The 18,495-nt window shown below is 41.6% G+C and overlaps 1 protein-coding gene and 1 long non-coding RNA gene across 2 annotated transcripts in view; one reads left to right on the plus strand and one right to left on the minus strand.

The window, feature by feature from the left end:
• The window catches only part of LOC149462036 (uncharacterized), a 199,697-nt gene extending 181,783 nt beyond the window's left edge, over positions 1-17,914 (plus strand). Inside the window, exons 20-22 of the mRNA XM_089677513.1 lie at positions 7,181-7,247; positions 8,571-8,686; positions 17,231-17,914. Coding sequence (XP_089533639.1) covers positions 7,181-7,247; positions 8,571-8,679 — 176 coding nt within the window. The 3' untranslated portion in view covers positions 8,680-8,686; positions 17,231-17,914. The remainder of the gene's footprint in view (positions 1-7,180; positions 7,248-8,570; positions 8,687-17,230) is intronic.
• LOC149462037 (uncharacterized) overlaps positions 1-18,495 on the minus strand; it is a 124,031-nt gene that overhangs the window by 16,433 nt on the left and 89,103 nt on the right. Inside the window, exon 3 of the long non-coding RNA XR_016312726.1 lies at positions 8,234-8,335. This is a non-coding gene — a long non-coding RNA (uncharacterized LOC149462037). The remainder of the gene's footprint in view (positions 1-8,233; positions 8,336-18,495) is intronic.

An 18,495-nucleotide genomic window follows, 5' to 3' on the forward strand; every position in this document is an offset into this window, starting at 1 on the left:
ACAGCACCACTGAACCCCTGGTCAACATCTGAGCAGCACCACTTAACCCCTGGTCAACAGCTCCCCTGAACCCCTGGTCCACAGCTCGACAGCACCACTGAACCCCTGGTCAACACTGAGCAGCACCACTGAACCCCTGGTCAACAGCTGAACAGCTCCCCTGAACCCCTGGTCCACAGCTCGACAGCACCACTGAACCCCTGGTCAACATCTGAGCAGCACCACTGAACCCCTGGTCAACAGCTCCCCTGAACCCCTGGTCCACAGCTCACCAGAATGCTGCACACCCAACCCCCCTGCATACTAAGAGAAAGGTGTGAAAAACCTATGACCTCTCAGCTGTTCAGTTAGAGCTGAAGCCAAGAGGTCATAGAAAACCCCAAGTCCTGTACTGTACCTTCACACTACCTAGGAAACTCAGAAAGACCCTAAACTAATTTACTTCCACAGTAGAACCCAGGGCTGTTTCATTTCAGGACCCTTACCTGAAATCAGTCAAGCCTGAAGTACATTGATTGTTAAGTGAGACTGAGTTGCTCCCAGAGATATTCATGAAATTGAAGAATTATCTGTGGCCAGACCTCCCCTAACACTCTGCCATCAGCTTTCCAATAAAGCCTCAGACATTCAACAGCCCTCAGTTATTTAAGAATGAACCGAGGGTTGTTCATCACTAAATGGCACCCAGGTCCATAGTAAGTTGCGAGGGCAAAATATTTCACTGGTATGGAAAATAGAATGTATTTCAGTATAGTTAAAAGGAAACAATATAAAGAATAAACTTAGGGCAACGCCAGAAGTTGGAGCAGTTTTATTGCTGTGAGCTACAGAGATTGTGCTAATCCAACTTTAAAGCATTTTAAGAAAGGAAGCAATCCGTCCTAACACAACAGCATGAAATCAAAGATGACTGGCTCAAATGCAGGAAATCAATTGTGTCAAACGTCACCGAGATCTAAGAGAATAAAGAATTTATATTGAGCCTTTCTAGGTTGATGGAAAAACATCAATGTCATAAAAACAGACAAGTAACTTTTAAAGCCTATTAATTGTTTGTTTAAACACACCAAGGATATTAAAGAGCACCTGTCGTTTTGGTTATATTAGTATGCTGCTAAGTAGGGAGGAGGAAGATGGTACTAAACTTTTTGTTTTAAATTGCAAAATGTTTTTAATGTATTTTAAACAGATTATAGTAAGCCACCTCTCATATGTTAGTAAAGAGAAACTATTATTATATTTGTTGACTTTATTTGATTATATTTAGCTATTATAAACTGATCTTTTAGGCTATGTTTTCATCAGTAGGCATGTGCGATTAGTTTCATTACGAATTGAAATTCAGATCAAATTTACGTTATTCAGAGATTCCAATGTATCTGAATTTCCATATCCCAATAGTAATGAACTTCAATGAATCCAAAATAAATTCTAACAAAATTAATTTTTCAAATTTGTATTTAAAAATGAATTCAAATTTGAAAATGAATTCGAATTCAAAATGGAAACATATTGCAATAAATAGAGTAAGGTATAAAAGTAAAATAAGATGCTCTATAGAATAGAATAGAAAATAAAAGAATAGAATAAAAGAGTAGAATAGAATAGGAAAAATAAAATAGGATAGAATAGAATAGAATAAAATAAAATAGAACAAATATAACCATCGTCCAGAATTTGAATTTCAAGAGACGGCTATGTTCGTTTTATTTTATTCTAATGTATTTAATTTTTTCTGCTCTATTCTTTTTTATTCTGTTTTACTTTATTCTATTTTATTCTATCCTTTTTTTTTCTATTCTATTGTATTCTATTCTGTTTTATTCCATTCTTTTCAATTCTATTACTTTATTTTCTATTCTATTCTGTTTAATGCTATTTTGTTTTCTATTCTATTCTGTTTCATTCTATTCTATAAAGCAGCCTAGTAAGAATCATCATCTTATTTCACTTTTATACCTTTACTGTATTTATTGCAATATGTTTCCATTTTGAATTTGAATTCATTTTCAAATTTGAATGCATTATTTCAAATCGATTTGAAAATAATGAACATACGAAACTAATCCGAATATACAAAACAAATTCTGAAAATGAATCATCCTAACAAAGTGAATATGACAAAACTAAATTATAATTTAACAAATTTGAAACAATTTGAAACAAATTTTTCCATCAAGCACATCTCTATTCATCAGTTGGATTCAATCTTTGGTTTACAAGAGAGTAGAAGACCAGTCTGGATCTGGATTTTGGAAGCAGATTTGAAGCAGTAGGCCCCAGAAACAGACTTGACGCATGTGTGATAAGTCGCTAGGTCTGGTTCAGTAATAGAGGATGACATGGGAGGGGGACAAATCTTGTACTGGGATCACAGTGTTAGCAGAGAAATTTTCCTTTTTTGCCCCAGGTTTAAACTGTTTCCCAGAATTGTTTTTCCACAATTTTGTTAGTATTTGAGACTGAGATACTTTTGGAGATCACAAAAGTCTTGGAATTACAAGATCGATACTTAGCTTTAGATGTGGGCATGGAAGCTGGAAATTCTGCAACAGAAATGGAATTCTTTGTCTTATCCTCAAAACAGTCAGTCCAGTCTTCGGGATCCACTTGCCTGGAACTTGGGGTACCAAGAACTATCATACGCTGCTTCATACTTAGAACAGCCAGTTCAATCCTCATTAAAAGAGGTATAGACTCCAGAGAGAGAGATATAATTTCCCCCGGTACAAATCATTAGTAATACCTCATCTGGAATATGCAGTTCAGTTTTGGGCACCAATTCACAAAAAGAACATTGGGGAACTGGAGAAAGTACAGAGAAGGACAACCAAACTGATAAGAGGCATGGGGGAGCTCAGCTAGTTTAGAGGAAATGAATTTCTTCTCTCTTGAGAAGAGGAGATTAAGGGGGATATGATCTCCATGTATAATACATAAGGGGGGATATGATCACCATGTATAATACATAAGGGGGGGGGATATGATCTCCATGTATAATACATAAGGGGGATATGATCTCCATGTATAATACATAAGGGGGGATATGATCTCCATGTATAATACATAAGGGGGGATATGATCACCATGTATAATACATAAGGGGGGATATGATCACCATGTATAATACATAAGGGGGGATATGATCACCATGTATAATACATAAGGGGGGATATGATCTCCATGTATAATACATAAGGGGGGGTATGATCTCCATGTATAATACATAAGGGGGGGTATGATCTCCATGTATAATACATAAGGGGGGATATGATCTCCATGTATAATACATAAGGGGGGATATGATCTCCATGTATAATACATAAGGGGGGATATGATCTCCATGTATAATACATAAGGGGGGGTATGATCTCCATGTATAATACATAAGGTGGGATATGATCTCCATGTATAATACATAAGGGGGGATATGATCTCCATGTATAATACATAAGGGGGGATATGATCTCCATGTATAATACATAAGGGGGATATGATCTCCATGTATAATACATAAGGGGGGATATGATCTCCATGTATAATACATAAGGGGGGATATGATCTCCATGTATAATACATAAGGGGGGGATATGAGCTCCATGTATAATACATAAGGGGGGATATGATCTCCATGTATAATACATAAGGGGGGATATGATCTCCATGTATAATACATAAGGGGGGGATATGATCTCCATGTATAATACATAAGGGGGGATATGATCTCCATGTATAATACATAAGGGGGGATATGATCTCCATGTATAAATACATCAGTGGTTCATATAGTGAACTCGGTGTAGAGTTATTCACCCTGAGGTCATCACAGAGGACAAGGGGGCACTCTTTATGTCTGGGGGAAAAGAAATTTAATCTCCAAACACGGAAAGGTTTCTTCACAGTAAGAGCTGTGAAAATGTGGAATAGACTCCCTCAAGAGTTGGTTCTGGCCAGCTCAGTGGATTGCTTCAAAAAAGTCCTGGATTCTTTCTTGGATACACAGAATATAACTGGATACTAACATTTATAGGTAAAGTTGACCCAGGGAATATCTGATTGCCTCTCGGGGGATCAGGAAGGAATCTCTTTCCCAGCGGGAACAAATTGGATCATGCTTTGCTGGGTTTTTTTGCCTTCCACTGGATCAACTGTGGGTATAGGATTATAACTTTTTTTTTTTATGGTTGAACTGGATGGAGTTCTGTCTTTTTTTTCAGCCTGACTATGTAACAGGTATACTCAAGAAAGTGTACAGAGGGATTGTGTTGAAGATCTTTAGTGATATATGAAACAGAATTACTGAGATGAGTTGTTACTGTGGCAGACTGGGACATTAGAAACAGGTTTAGTTTGGGGTGAAGTTTCTGAACACTCCTTCAGACCTTGAAAAGTGGCATAGACCCCCGAATGAAATGAAGATTTTATACAGAATCTTGACATAGACAGATGTGGTAATCTAGAATATCATCCATCCAAACAAATCGCCTTTTAGAAGGAAGTACATTATCTGACGTGACCAGGTTGCGAAGCATAACTGATGGATGAATGGTTTGTGCAGCAGTTGAAGGAACAAATAAAACTTCTGAGGGTCCAAGTTTTCAAATCTAGGCAAGTGAATAAAAATGTATTGCCTTGGTCTGGATTCCCAGGTAAAAGAGTTTTCTGAACAAAAAAATTGCATTTGGAGTTATATGTTAACGGGGTCTGGCTGGTGCTTCATCCGAATGGTACCCCCCCACCACCACCACCACCACCCAATGAATATACTTATTTGGCTTGTGATAATGTAATGCTCCCCCAGTACCAGTGATTCACAACTATCACTGAAGAGTGCAGCTTTGCTAATAGCAGCCCCCAGGACTTAATACACAATGCTATGGTCGCTGGCCAAGTGACTCCAGAGGCTGACCAAAGATATTACCAGAGTACCTCTGGTCTTCAGGAGTATAAGGCCTGTAGTACAGCAGGGATGGAAAGAGGTCAAGGTAGCTGGCAGACAGTAGTGTAAAATCCAGAGATGGGCTAAGGTCAGTGATGGCGGCAAATAATAGCGCAATCCAGGGACAGGATTTGGTCAGGACAGGTGGCAGGTAGAGAGTAGATGAGGGACAGGCTAAGGGCAGGCAGCAGAAAGCAGTGCAATCCAGAGACAGGTTGAGGTCAGGGCAGGCAGCAGAGAGTAGCACATGGACAGACTCAGGTCAAACAAGGCAGCAGGCAATGAAGTATTTGAGAAACGGGCTAGGTAGGGTTAGATATCTGAGTACCAGGGTACTATAGTACAGGACAACAGGAACCTTGAACACAGGATACTAGACATAGGATACAGGAACAAGGTATTGGAAGCAGGAGCAGGGTATAGGATACAAAGAGAGCCCATGTAGTGGGAACTGTCACAAGTTCCACTTTACTCTATGTTAGCTTCAACATATATCAATGTATCACTACCCCCTTAGGAGTCACTGAGTTATTTTCAGGCTCCCTGTCACTCTGAACCCCTCTCTGAAAGCCCAACCCCTGCTGACACCATAGCACTCTTCTGACCAGAATAAATTATCACCAGAAAATAGAGTCACACACAGATTGGAGTGAACTGATATGATGATTATACTAAACTTGGATGTAAGCTCAGTCAAACAGTAAAAAGTGGTATATGTGTACATAATGGCAATTACCACCATTAGTAACACAACACATAGATCAAAATCTCAATCAGTGTCAGCAGGCCTGCTATTCAGAAGTTAACCCAAAACCTCAAACCTGAGGTGCTTCTAGTCCTCAGTAAGCAAGGAAACTATCAATTGTGGAACTAGCTCACTTTTGGACCATCAGGATCTAATGGCAAGGTTTAAATCTGAAATGGAAAGGATCTCCTTTAATTAAGCTACTCACCGTCCCTTTAAATGCAGTGAGGAATCTTCTTCACGCTTGTTGGGGCCCAGTTGGTGCACTGCAATGATCCAAACTTTTTAAGTAGGAAAAGATGAAAGTTGCAGTACCTCAAAGGATTAATACCAGGGAAGAAAAAGGAAGAACAGATACTATCCCTTTAAGTGGCACTTTGGGTGGTGTTTCTTTAATGCACTAAGCAGGTTGCAAACTTTAGGCAAAAAGGTGTCAAAAGTTGTCAGAAGCACTTGCTGGCAAATGGCAACTCCTCCCTGGGCTTCAGTAATTAATGGCTATGATGCTAGATGTTCCTGTAAAAGGGTAGACGGATGTTTAAGGGAACAATGATATGGTTTGGCCTACAGAAGGTATGTACTACGGCCAGCTCTGATGATTGGACTGTACTGCAAATGTGTTCAACAGTAGCAGCTGGGGAACTAGGCCACAACGCGTGTTAACTATATGCAATGTCAGCAACTGTGTGTAGGAAAGTGACCGATTGGAAAGGAATGTCAGTGTTCACTTGTTTGGCTGGTGTATGGGACTCTCCTACCTGATCTGTGGCTCCCAGAAGGTCCTGGCGGTCTCTCTTTCTCAGTGGATAAGTGCCCCCCCCCCCCCAGTGGTTCTCCGATCCCCACAGCAGTGCTCAGTCCAGTCACAGCACTCTGAGTCGCTTGCCAACAGGATGTCCCTCTCTCTCTAGGCTAGTGATGCTGGTGGTTAGCGATCCCCTCCTGGATCCTCTCCTCTGTCCCTCTGCGGTCTGGTTTGGTACTCTGGCAGCTCACACAGCTCTCTCTCTCCACTTCTGCTCTCCAGCTCTTTCCCCTCTCACTTCCTCTACCTGTTCCCGGGCTTCTACATTTCTGTGCCTCCGCCCACACGCCAGCTCTTCTGGGAACCGTAGTCCCCCAATTAGAAGCCTTCTAACAAAGCCCTGCAGTTCAGCCCATAAGATCCATAAAGCATTTACCAGAGTGTGTGTCACTGAGCTGTAGGACACTGCCACCTTGTGTCTCTTTTAACATCCTGCATTCTGAATAATAGCAGGGTGTTACACCAACACAGAGCCTACACAGGTAGTAGATAGAATTAAGGTATGTTGGGGGCTGCAGCAAAAGCAAAATTTGTTGTTGCATTTGTCAGTATCTCTATTGGAAATGAAGTATTTTTCAGATTGACTGGAGTTATTGGCCATGCATTGGGAATGGGAGTTTGAAGTGAATTTGGGAGTTCTTTTAGGAAAAGCTAAAAATATATTGTTGTGTCCTCTGAATTTCTCTGTTAGGGTCATCATCTGTGTTGGCCTGGGAGGATAGAAGCACTCAGTACCGTGGCAGTGCACCAGTGGAGAGGTGAGTGTTAAACTGATATGCCTTGTAGTCCTGGTAATTTTTTGCATGCATTACTTGCACTCTGGTCTTAAAGTGGTTGTAAAGACATATCATTTTCACCTTAATGCTTTCTAAGCATTAAATAACTCTCATAATCAGCTCCACCCCCCCCCCCAGCCGCCCCCTTAAATACTTACCTGGCTTCTCTTTCAATCCTGTGCTGTGGTCATGTTCAGCAGCTCTGCTCTCTCCTCTCCCTCTCACACAAAGGCAGCAGTTGGAGCTATTGGCTCATTTTGCTTTCAATCAAATTCTGTGAGGAGGGAGCGAGGGTGGGGGGAAGTTGATGTTGGGGGGCCTGTGTGTGTCTATGGATGCACACAGCCTGGCTCATGGGCATGCCCGCACGCATTGCTCTCATAGCAAGTGGCTTGCTATGGGGGCACTCAGAGAAGAAAAGGAGTGGGACAACACAGTGGGGGGTGGGTGGAAGAGGAAATTCAGGGCTGCTGTGTGCACTACCATTGCAAAATATTTGATCTGCTGATATGACCATAAGAATCTTGACCCTAAGGTAGGACCACATGAGTGAACATTATAGAACATCCCAAGTTTGTTTAAAGATTTCCTTGAAAAATAATTATTTTGCTGTTGGGTGCATAGGATTGTGGGGGCAGCCTTTCGTATACATTATCCAGTTTTCTATTCTTGATTTGAAGATTCAGCACTGCTGATAACTCGATAAAAGATATGTCAACATGTCAAATGCTCCCCTCCTTTGTCCTCTCCCTTTTATAAATTTTTATTCACCAATAATTTAAACATTTTTCCATATACCTGTTAAAAATATTTATATTCAAGGTATCCTTCCAAAAATCAGTCGGCTACTCTTGGTCTCCCCTCTGCAGTATGACCCTGTGGTCCTTCTCACAATACACAGATGTGTGCAATCAACTTTGTTCTGTCTCTCCAATCTAAGCATTGAAATTGTGATCTCTGTAACTTACAGTTGTGATGAGATAGCGATAACTCCAATCTTAGTTGAATAAAACAGGCAGTGACTCAATCCAGATGACACCTTGTAAATCTTGTGAAGTTTATTCTGTAAACTGAAAGAACAATGAACATCGGATAGGTCAAAAGATCATAATGCGATCTACTCCATGAGACATGAGGCTTGAAGCCGAGGTGCATTACTGGGAAGATGAACAAAGGGGTGGAGCTATCTATACAGCATGAACTAAACCAAAGGAAAGGGAGGAGCAGAGACAAAATAAATACAAAGAACACTTAAAGGCATATGACAGTCATGTGAAACTTTCCTTCTTACTATCTCATCTTTAGGGAAAATCATCTGGAAACAAACTATCCATCAACAAGACAGAATGATGATGACTCGGAACCTCGTGTGATAGTGGATATTATTGGCCAAATAAGAGATATGCCATTGTGAATATATGGTGAGTGTCTCCAAAAGGCAGAATGCAGCATGGGCCGGAATGGTGTGATTATATTGATGTGATGATGTATTCATCTTCTGTCTCTAATAAATTTCAACCCTTTTCCCTCAATAGTCTAAAAAAGAAATGTTATTGTCAGCCAGAAGTTTCTTGTTTTATAATAGCAGCAGGCAGATTTATTTACACTTGTGCTCAAAAGTTTGTAGAAATTGTGAAAATGTGGCATTTATTTTTAAAATATGACTGATCATACCAGAAAAACTGTCTTTTATTTAAGGATAGTGATCATATGAAGCCATTAATTATCACAATATTCAGCTTTCAGTGCTGTCACACTTTGAATGACAATTCTGCAGTCATGCAACACTGTGCCCAAATGAAATTTTTAGCACTTTTTGAGACAGATCTTTATTTTGGTAATATTTATCCATCACTGGGTGGGGGTCGCTAAACAAACAAAAAAAGACCAAAAATGTTGAAAAAAAAAACATTTTCTTGGTTTCTAAAAATTTGCAAATAACACTTTCTTCTTCACTGATGTGTGCTGATGAGGCTGTACTGATGGACACTGATAGGCTGCATTGTAGGGTGCTGATGAGGCTTCACTGCTGAGGCAGCACTGATGAGGCTTCACTGATGAAGCAGCACTGATGAGGCTTTACTGATGAGGCTTCATTGATGAGGCTTCACTGATGAAGCAGCACTGATGAGGCTTCACTGATGAGGCTTCACTGATGAGGCAGCACTGATGAGGCAGCACTGATGGGCGCTGATAGGCTGCATTGATGGGTGCTGATGAGGCTTCACTGATGAGGTAGCACTGATGAGACTACACTGATGGCCATTGATGGCCAGAGATGAGGTGACACTGATCGGGCACTGATAAGCTGCACTGATTAAGAGGCACTGATGAGGCTGCAATGATGAGCACTGATATGCTACACTAATGGACACAGATTGGCACTGATGGTGCTGCCCTGAATTAGGAAATGGGAATTTACCAAAACTGGAGCAGCCGTTCACAAAGCAACTATTCAGAATCTATCTTTAGCTTTTTCAGTTCAGCTTAGAAAATTAAAGATAGTTTAAAAGATTGGTTGCCTAGAACATCCCCCTTCTTTCTCTTGGTGGACCTCCCATGGCTTTGTTATTGTACATGATTTTTTGAAGGCTCATATGTTTCCTTCATGGGAATCTCTTCAAGAATCAAGGGGGGTCCCGCCACGGGAATATTATCGATATTTGCAATTGCACCACTGGGTCCTTTCCCTCCGTCGTACTTCTACATATCCTTACCGCAAAACGTCCTTTGAACACATTTGTCAGCAATCCCCAGGGTCCCCTGGTCTCATCTCTGTAATTTATGCCTCCCTTAACAGTAGGTCCTCCTCGCCACCCCTGTCTTATATCTCTCAGTGGGAGCGAGATCTGGGTGGCTCGATTGCAGCGGAGGATTGGCGTAGGGCCTGGGGGACGGTGGCGAAATGTTCATTCAACACAGTTACTCTTGAGGCAGCCTACAAAGTTCTCCTGTGGTGGTACTGCGTCCCGGCTCGGACTGCGCACTTTAATCCGACTGGCAGAGATAGATGTTTCCGGAATTGTGGTCTACATGGGAACGTCTTACACATTTGGTTGATAGACTTCTGGTCAAGGGTTTTTGGTTTGCTACAAACGCTATTTCACATTACGGTCCGTAGGGATGCAAGGGTGGCCATTCTACATTGCCCAATCCTGGGTCTGTCTGGATCTCAGCAAAAACTGGCATCCTACCTATTTATTTCGGCCAAACGCGCCATAGCTCAAGCTTGGAGGACCCCTTCGGTTGTCTTCCAAGGGGTGAAGACCCGGATGAATGATATGCTGATCAATGAACAGATGTCTAACATTCTTCATGATTCTCATCCGAGATTTCTTAAGGTTTGGGAACCTTGGATACGATATTCCTTGCCATCCCTGCCCCTTACTAGTTATGACCCCTTATAATTGCTGCCTGTGCTAGCCCTGGATCTGTGACTCTTCTAGTCTCCCTTTCCTCTAAGTTTTCTTTCTGATTCCTTTTTTTTTTCTTTCTTCTAACTTTTTTTCTTTCCTCTTCTCTTTACGGTAACAGGCTGTTTGGTTTGCCCTTGGTTTGGATCCCAATATACTCCTGTTGGGTATCTTCAATGGGATGGACACAGGTTGTTATGTTAAGTTGTTTAATATTTAGAGAGAATCCTAAAAGACATCCATTTAAAGTGGAAATCATCTCACTCCCCTACTGTGGCTTTATTTCTTCATTGCATCGCTTAAGCATTGATAATGCTTTACCGATGTAGAAGTTGCCCCAAGAAGTTTGATAAGAAATGGTTCACCTGGATAGACTCCTGGGGTTCAAGTTAATCCCTTAATTATACTAGGGGAAAATATTCTGTCTAGAGGAGCTCAAACCGGTGGCTATCACAATAGTCCTTTTCTGTGACCACCTCCTCGACCTCTCCTCCCCTCAAGTCCTTGTCTCTCTATGCTCTGTACGTCTTCTGCCTTACATCTCCTATCCCCCCCACCAACTTTGTTTTCCTTCTTCCTCCCTCCTCGCGGACTTGGGTATGTCTTGATATTACCTTACACCCTCCTACACCTCCTCCGTTTTTGTCTAATGTAGCCTCAGATATGTTTCTCTATAGTTCGTACTTTATCATTTGCTTAGAATACTTGTAGAGCCTTTTGGGTATGACCCTTTACAGGAAGATTGTGCATGATGGAATGGTTGGTCTATACTTGTGTTTGCCTTGTTATTTTATTGTATTACAATGTGCTTCATTGCTTGTATCTAACTTTTCTCTCCATAAACGTTTTCTACTTGTAAAAATGTAGCTCCCACTGGCAGTGTATTGCCTAGTACACTTTCAGTGCAAAACTGTTTTGTCTCTAGCCATTTAAGGAATTAACACCTTGTTTTTACCTGATATGTGTATGGACTCGTGCAGGCTCTAAGCCAGTGGTTTCCAAACTGCAGCCTGGGAGCCAGATGTGACCCTTTGCTTGCTTTTATCTGGCCCCTTGGGGCACTATTTCATGAACTGAAACCAGCAATGGGACATAATTGTCCAATGAAGGGGCACAGTTACTCCCAATGACATACAACAATGGATCCCAATGACACCAATGATAGGGCACTATTCCTTCCAATGACGCCAATGATAGGGCACAATTCCTCCCACTGACACCATTGATGGGGAACAATTCCTTCAAATGATATACAACAATGAATCCCAATGACACCAATGATAGGGCACTGCTCCTCTGAATGATGCCAATGATAGGGCACAATTCCTCCCACTGACACCAAAGATGGGGTACAATTCCTTCCAATGATATACAACAATGGATCCCAATGACACCAATGATAGGGCACTATTCCTCCCAATGACGCCAATGATAGGGCACTATTCTTCCCAATGATAGTGCAAAATTTCTACCACTGACACCAATAATGGGTCACAATTCCTTCCCATGATATACAACAAGGGATCCCAATGACACCAGTGATGGAGCACTATTTCTCCCAATGACGCCTATGATAGGGCACAATTCCTCCCAATGACTCCAGTGATAGGGCAAGATTTTTCCCAATGACGCCAATGATAGGGCACAATTCCTCCCACTGACACCAATGATGGGTCACAATTCCTTCCCATGATATACAACAAGGGACACCAATGACAGGGCACTGTTCTTCCCACTGACACAAACAATGGGTCACATTTCCTCCCACTGACACCAAAGATGGGGCACAATTCCTCCCACTGACACAAATGATGGGGCACAATTTCTCCCACTGACACCAAAGATGGCGTACAATTTCTCCCACTGAAACAAATGACGGGGCACAATTCATCCCACTGATACCAATAATGGAATATTTTTTTTTCCCACTGACGTCAGTACCTTTTATTCTCCCAATGAGAGTCCAGCCCTCCTAAAGTCTGAAGGACAGTAAACTGGCCCTTTGTTTAAAAAGTTTGGAGACCCTTGCTCTAGGCAGATAGTTATCCATCAGGTTTTTTCAAGTATTTATCAAAACATATTCAAGCTATAGTTATATAATGGATATGGGCTGAAAGTGCACACTCTCAGGTTTAATTTGAGAGTAGCCATCCCCCCTTTTTCAAGGGACCAAAAGTAATTGGACAATTGAATAAAAAGCTGTTTCATGGCCAGGTGTGGGCTACTCCTTCGTTATTTCTTCATCAATTAAGCAGGTAAAAGGTCTGGAGTTGATTCTAAGTGTGGTATTTGCATTTGGAATCTATTGGTGTGAACCTATACCATGCATTCAAAGGAGCTGTCCATGCAAGTGAAACAGGCCATTGTAAGACTTCAAAATGAAACAAATCCATCAGAGAGATAGCAGCTACATTAGGAGTGGCAAAATCAACAGTTTGATACATTCTGAGGAAAGAAGAACACACTGGTGAGCTCAGCAGCATAAAAAGGCATGGACGTCCATGGAAGACAACAGTGGTGGATGATCGCAGGATCCTCTCTATGGTAAAGAAAAACCCATCCACAAGATCCAGACAAGTGAAGGACACTCTCCAGGAGGTGGGCGTATCATTGTCAAAGTCTACAATCAAGAGAAGACTTCACGAGAGCAAATACAGAGGGTTCACCACAAGGTGCAAACCATTCGTAAGCCTGAAGAATAGAAAAGCCAGATTAGACTTTGCCAAAAACATCTAAAAAAGCCAGACCAGTTCTGGAAAAGCATTCTTTGGACGGATGAAACTAAGATTAATCTGTACCAGAATGACGGGAAGAAAAACGTGTGGAGAAGGCTTGGAACAGCTCATGATCCAAAGCACACAACGTCATCTGTAAAACATGGTGGAGGCAGTGTGATGGCATGGGCATGCATGGCTTCCAGTGGCACTGGGTCATTGGTGTTTATTGATGATGTGACAGAAGACAGAAGCAGCCGGATGAATTCTGCAATGTTTAGAGAGATACTGTCAGCCCAGATTCAGCCAAATGCAGCAAAGGTGATTGGACGGCGCTTCACAGTACAGTTGGAATATTCTGCAATGGCCAAGTCAATCACCTGATCTCAACCCAATTGGGCATGCATGTCACTTGCTGAAGGCAAAACTAAAGGCAGAAAGACCCCCAAACAAAGAACAGCTCAAGACAGCTGCAGTTAGAGCCTGGCAAAGCATCAGGAGGAAACCCCGTCTTTGGTAATGTCCATGGGTTCCAGACTTCAGGCAGTCATTGCCAGTAAAGGATTCTCAACAAAATATTAACAATTAACATTTTATTTATGATTATATTCATTTGTCCAATTACATTTGAGCTTCTGAAAATGGAGGGACTATGTATAAAAATGGTTGCAGTTCCTAAAATTTGTACTTGATATTTATGTTCAACCCCTTGAATTAAAGCTGAAAGTCTGCACTTCGAATTAATTTGGATTGTTTCATTTTAATTTATTCTGGTGGCATACAGAGCCAAAAGTATGAAAATTGTGCCTTCGTCCAAATATATATGGACTTAACTGTATGTACAAATTTCAGGTCCATGTGTTTTAAATGACGGTGACGGATTCACCATCAGGGAATGTTTGGTGACAGTCACATTCACTTTAATGTAAGCACTGGTATCACAATCCAATACAGCCTTTCTCAACCTTTGTAACAAGGAGGTATGCTTGGAATAACTTTCTGGTCTCAGGGTTTCCCTGCTAATAATTATCTACAGTTCACAGTACATTAGTGGGATGGTCACTGGGAAGAACTCTCCTTACATTTATGGTCAGAGATAATTAACCCCTTCACGCCTAAGGGTAAAACCAATCTAAATGCTAGAGCACAATTCCTCAACGTTGACATGTGATAGTAAAACCGTACATATCACAACTACTTTGTACATCCAGGTGGATTATACCTTGATTTTTTCAAGACAAATTGGGCTTTCATTTGGTGGTAAATGGTAATGGATATCTACTGATTTTTTTTTTTATTATCAAAGGAAAACTGGCCTATAATAGTGAAAAAAAATCATTTTTGTTTATTTAGCTGTGTTTCTTGTTACAACCATAACCTACCACCAAAGAACAACCCAAAATAAATTCTCCAGCTCTTGATGATCGCAATGATACCATATATGTGTATGTTATTTGTTGTTTGTACCTGTAGTACAGCCCAGAAACAACAGTGCACATTTTGTTTTTGTCTTTTTTTTTTTTTTTTTACCTAAAACACACTGACCTTAACACTAACTGACACTGATACCAATTTTTTTTTAAATCCTGACCTTTGACCCTGACCTTGACCCAAATACTAACCCTGGCACTGAACTAGATCAAACCTTGATCTAGGTATTTTTCTTTATTTTTTCTTTTATTATTTAATATTTATTTTCTTTTTTTACAAACATTTTTTTTTCTCTCTATGCCAGGAGTTAGAGATACAATGTATCTCTCTTCTCCATTCATAGAGAGAGAAAAAAGCAAGGTGGCCGGGCTGTACAGTGACTGATCACTGTGATAGCCAATCAGAGGCTATCACAGTGATCATGTGACGCGGAATCAGGAGTCCAGGGTCCCGATCCTTAGAACGGGACCCGGGGCTCTCAGTGACACGCGCGCTCCCAGCACAAAGACAGGTACGCAAATATGCGGCCCCATGGAAAAAAGCCCAGTTCCGTGAGGCCACATATTTGTGTGATGTCGGCGTCAAGGGGTTAAAACGATCATTGCTTTCAGTGGATCCTCATCTGAAAGGCAAACATTGCTCATTGCTCAAGGAACCCTTAACATCTTCTGAAGGAACCTTAGAGTTCCATGGAACTCTGGTTGAGAAAGGCTGCTCCAGTATATCCACATCATAACAAATGTGAAGGCTAGCTTAGTTCAATTTACAAAATGGCTTCTTGTAAGGTTATATTTATAAGTAACAGGTACATTAATGTAACAGCTAAGGAACGTCAGAGTGAAGAGACCATTTTCTCAGAATATAATCAACAGTAAACAGAAGTGCTGATATGAAAGGCAGACTTTACTCCTGGAATACAGAAATGTTATCGTCTGCAGATTGCAATGTGTTTTCTGTTTATGAGCCAGGAAATGAGTCAGTTCATTATACAGTACAGTGTGCATGGTCATTAATTAGATTGCAATCATTTATTGGGCGCCTACATTCATGTTCATCTACATTAGTGTGAAGCAATATCTATTTATCTGTCTATTATCATTCTATCTATCTATCTATCTATCTATCTAGGCAATGGACAATACACAACAGTGACACCCCTCTGCTTTCCCCCATGCTCTATTTGAGCATCACAAGCCCAGGGCTCTGGGCTTGTGATAATAGCTACCTAGCTCCTGTACCTCATGCCGTGCCTTGTTCATGATAGCTCCTTTTACCAACCCTTGCCTGCTTAATGGACTACCTCACTGGCTGCAGTCTGCTTTGACCTCATTCCTGGACTGCATTACCCTCTTGATTGCTGCTTGCCCTGACCTCTTGCCTGGATATGGACCACTCTGCTGTCCACGCTCAGCCTTGGCCCTTGCTTGGATAACAGACACAGCCCTGACCTCCATTGACTTGGGGTCCAACCAATTGCTAGCTCTGGTCACATCAGCATAGAGTACCTGCCTAAACCTCTTCAGGATCATGAGGCCACCTGTCACAGTACGTGAGCTCTTACTTTTAGAAGGTTGCTTGGGAGCATCCTGTGAATATAGCATTGTGCCTCAAGATGGAGGCATCCAGGTACCAGTAGGCTTTCTGGCCTCAAAGAAAGGCAGCAATTACAGGTGAAGCTGCACATCCACTCCACTATTTCTGCAGAGCAGGATGTGAACTGGTATACCTTACACCTGTCCAATTTCTGTGACTTTTACACAGGGCTGCTGTTAGAAACCACGGGGCTCCATACAGCCAGCCTGGCAGCCCCCCCCCCCAACAAAAAAAACACAATTTTTTAATTATGAATGAACAAAGTGATTGGTAACATTGTGTTCATTTAGGAAAGAAAGGGGATGGTAAATATGAGAGAGTTACCAGACTCTTCCCCCACTCTCCAGCCAGTCAGAAGGAGAGGAGGAAAGTCGGCAGCACTGTGGTGGTGGGGGCACACAGGTGGGTTTGGGCAGCAGGGGGAAATGAATGGTGCACAGGGAAGGTGATGTGTGTGGTGGCGGGGGCAATTACTGGAACCGATCCCTGTATGGTTCTCTCTGCAGCAACTGAAAGCCAGCCGGAGAGAGAGAAGAAGCCAGCTTTCAGCTGCTGCAGAGACAGCCATACAGGGGATCAGTTCCAGTAATTGCCCCCCTGTCATGCTGATCACCCTCCCTGCTCACATGCCATTCACCCAGCTGCCTGGGCCCTCATGCTGGCCTGTGCCCTGTACAGGAGAACTGGCTGTACCCCTTTATCCATGGCCCTGCTTGTACAGCTTCTGTTTTTTTACGATGTTACCATCTTCTTGCTTATAGACAGGGCTGTTCTTCAACGGGAAACGTATTTCTTATTCACTTTTGTTTTCCAGAATGATGAGCCATTTTAGCACAGAAGAAAAGATGTAAGCACCGTATTGTATAGTGATCAGAACAAAAACAAAATCAGAAGACGTGTGGTGTACTTCTAGATACGTGGTGATTTCAGGACCAAAACACTGATATGCCCAGCACCCAGGATTGGAGTCGTGAATCCATATTTTACAAGACGAGTTTACATTGTTGCTGGTTGTGGAAATCTACCAAAGATGGATATTTTTAACATTTTATATTCTAAGAATTGACTTTCTATTTTTTAATAACAATAATTATAAATGTATACATTGTACATCTTCAGTATCTGTAAAATGGTGTTAGGCCCCTTAAAGGGTAGGTTCCGCCTCATGGGTACCAAGCTTGTCACTTAGACTCCCTAGTGATAGGTTATATAAGGGTGGGTGGGTGCAGTCAGTGATTGGAGTGCCACCAATGGATTATGCACTTAGGTAAAAACTTGCTGTGCTCTTTGGAATGAGAGTGACAGGAGGAATTAAGAGAAAGTACCCTATTTATGGGAACTGACTGAGCTCTGGGATACTTGAGGAAAAATAATCTTTGACATCTAAAAATGGATTTTATTGCCACTTCGCTGGAGAAGTTAACAGTTACTCGTCGTTTCTTATTGGAATGATTGTTTGCCAAATTTTTGCAATAAAGTTGGAGTTTCTTTATCCAAACCCGACTGAACATTTTTGTTGTGTGATGGGAGGGGTAAGATTCTGGGTAGGCTCTGTTCATGCAGCAAGGGTAGGTTTGCCTGGTGTCTGTCCTAGGATCAGGTAAAGTGAATGCTGAGGACTACACTCATGGGTTCTGAAGTGTAGAAGGAACCAGAAACGGCCAACCTGTGGTCTATAGAAGTTTGTCCTGGGAGAAGAAGCTCCTCTCCTTTGGCCATACTTGTGTGAAATGTACTTTGTGACTTGCAAAAGTAGGCCTTTGGCCATTTGCAACAGGGCAGAACCCTATGACCAGCGAGGTAGAACTTTTTGCTTTCATTGAGTGACATGCCATCAGTTTCTTGGAGAAACATAATAGAATGTAATACTTTGTCAGAACTATCCAATGTAACTGGCTTATTTATTCCAAACTCAAGAAAGAGTTAAAGAAAGATTTAAAGACCCACGACCCTGAATTCACTATATCTGGTCTCCCCGGACCCTGAATTCACTATATCTGGTCTCCCACAGTACACAGAACATGGAAATGCAATTATTCTAGTATATATAAACTGCTAAATACCTTTTTTCATCAGTAG

This window comes from Staurois parvus, unplaced genomic scaffold, assembly GCF_062004578.1.
Source record: "Staurois parvus isolate SC_StPar_1 unplaced genomic scaffold, SC_StPar_1.0 ptg000187l, whole genome shotgun sequence".
Lineage (NCBI taxonomy): Eukaryota > Metazoa > Chordata > Amphibia > Anura > Ranidae > Staurois > Staurois parvus.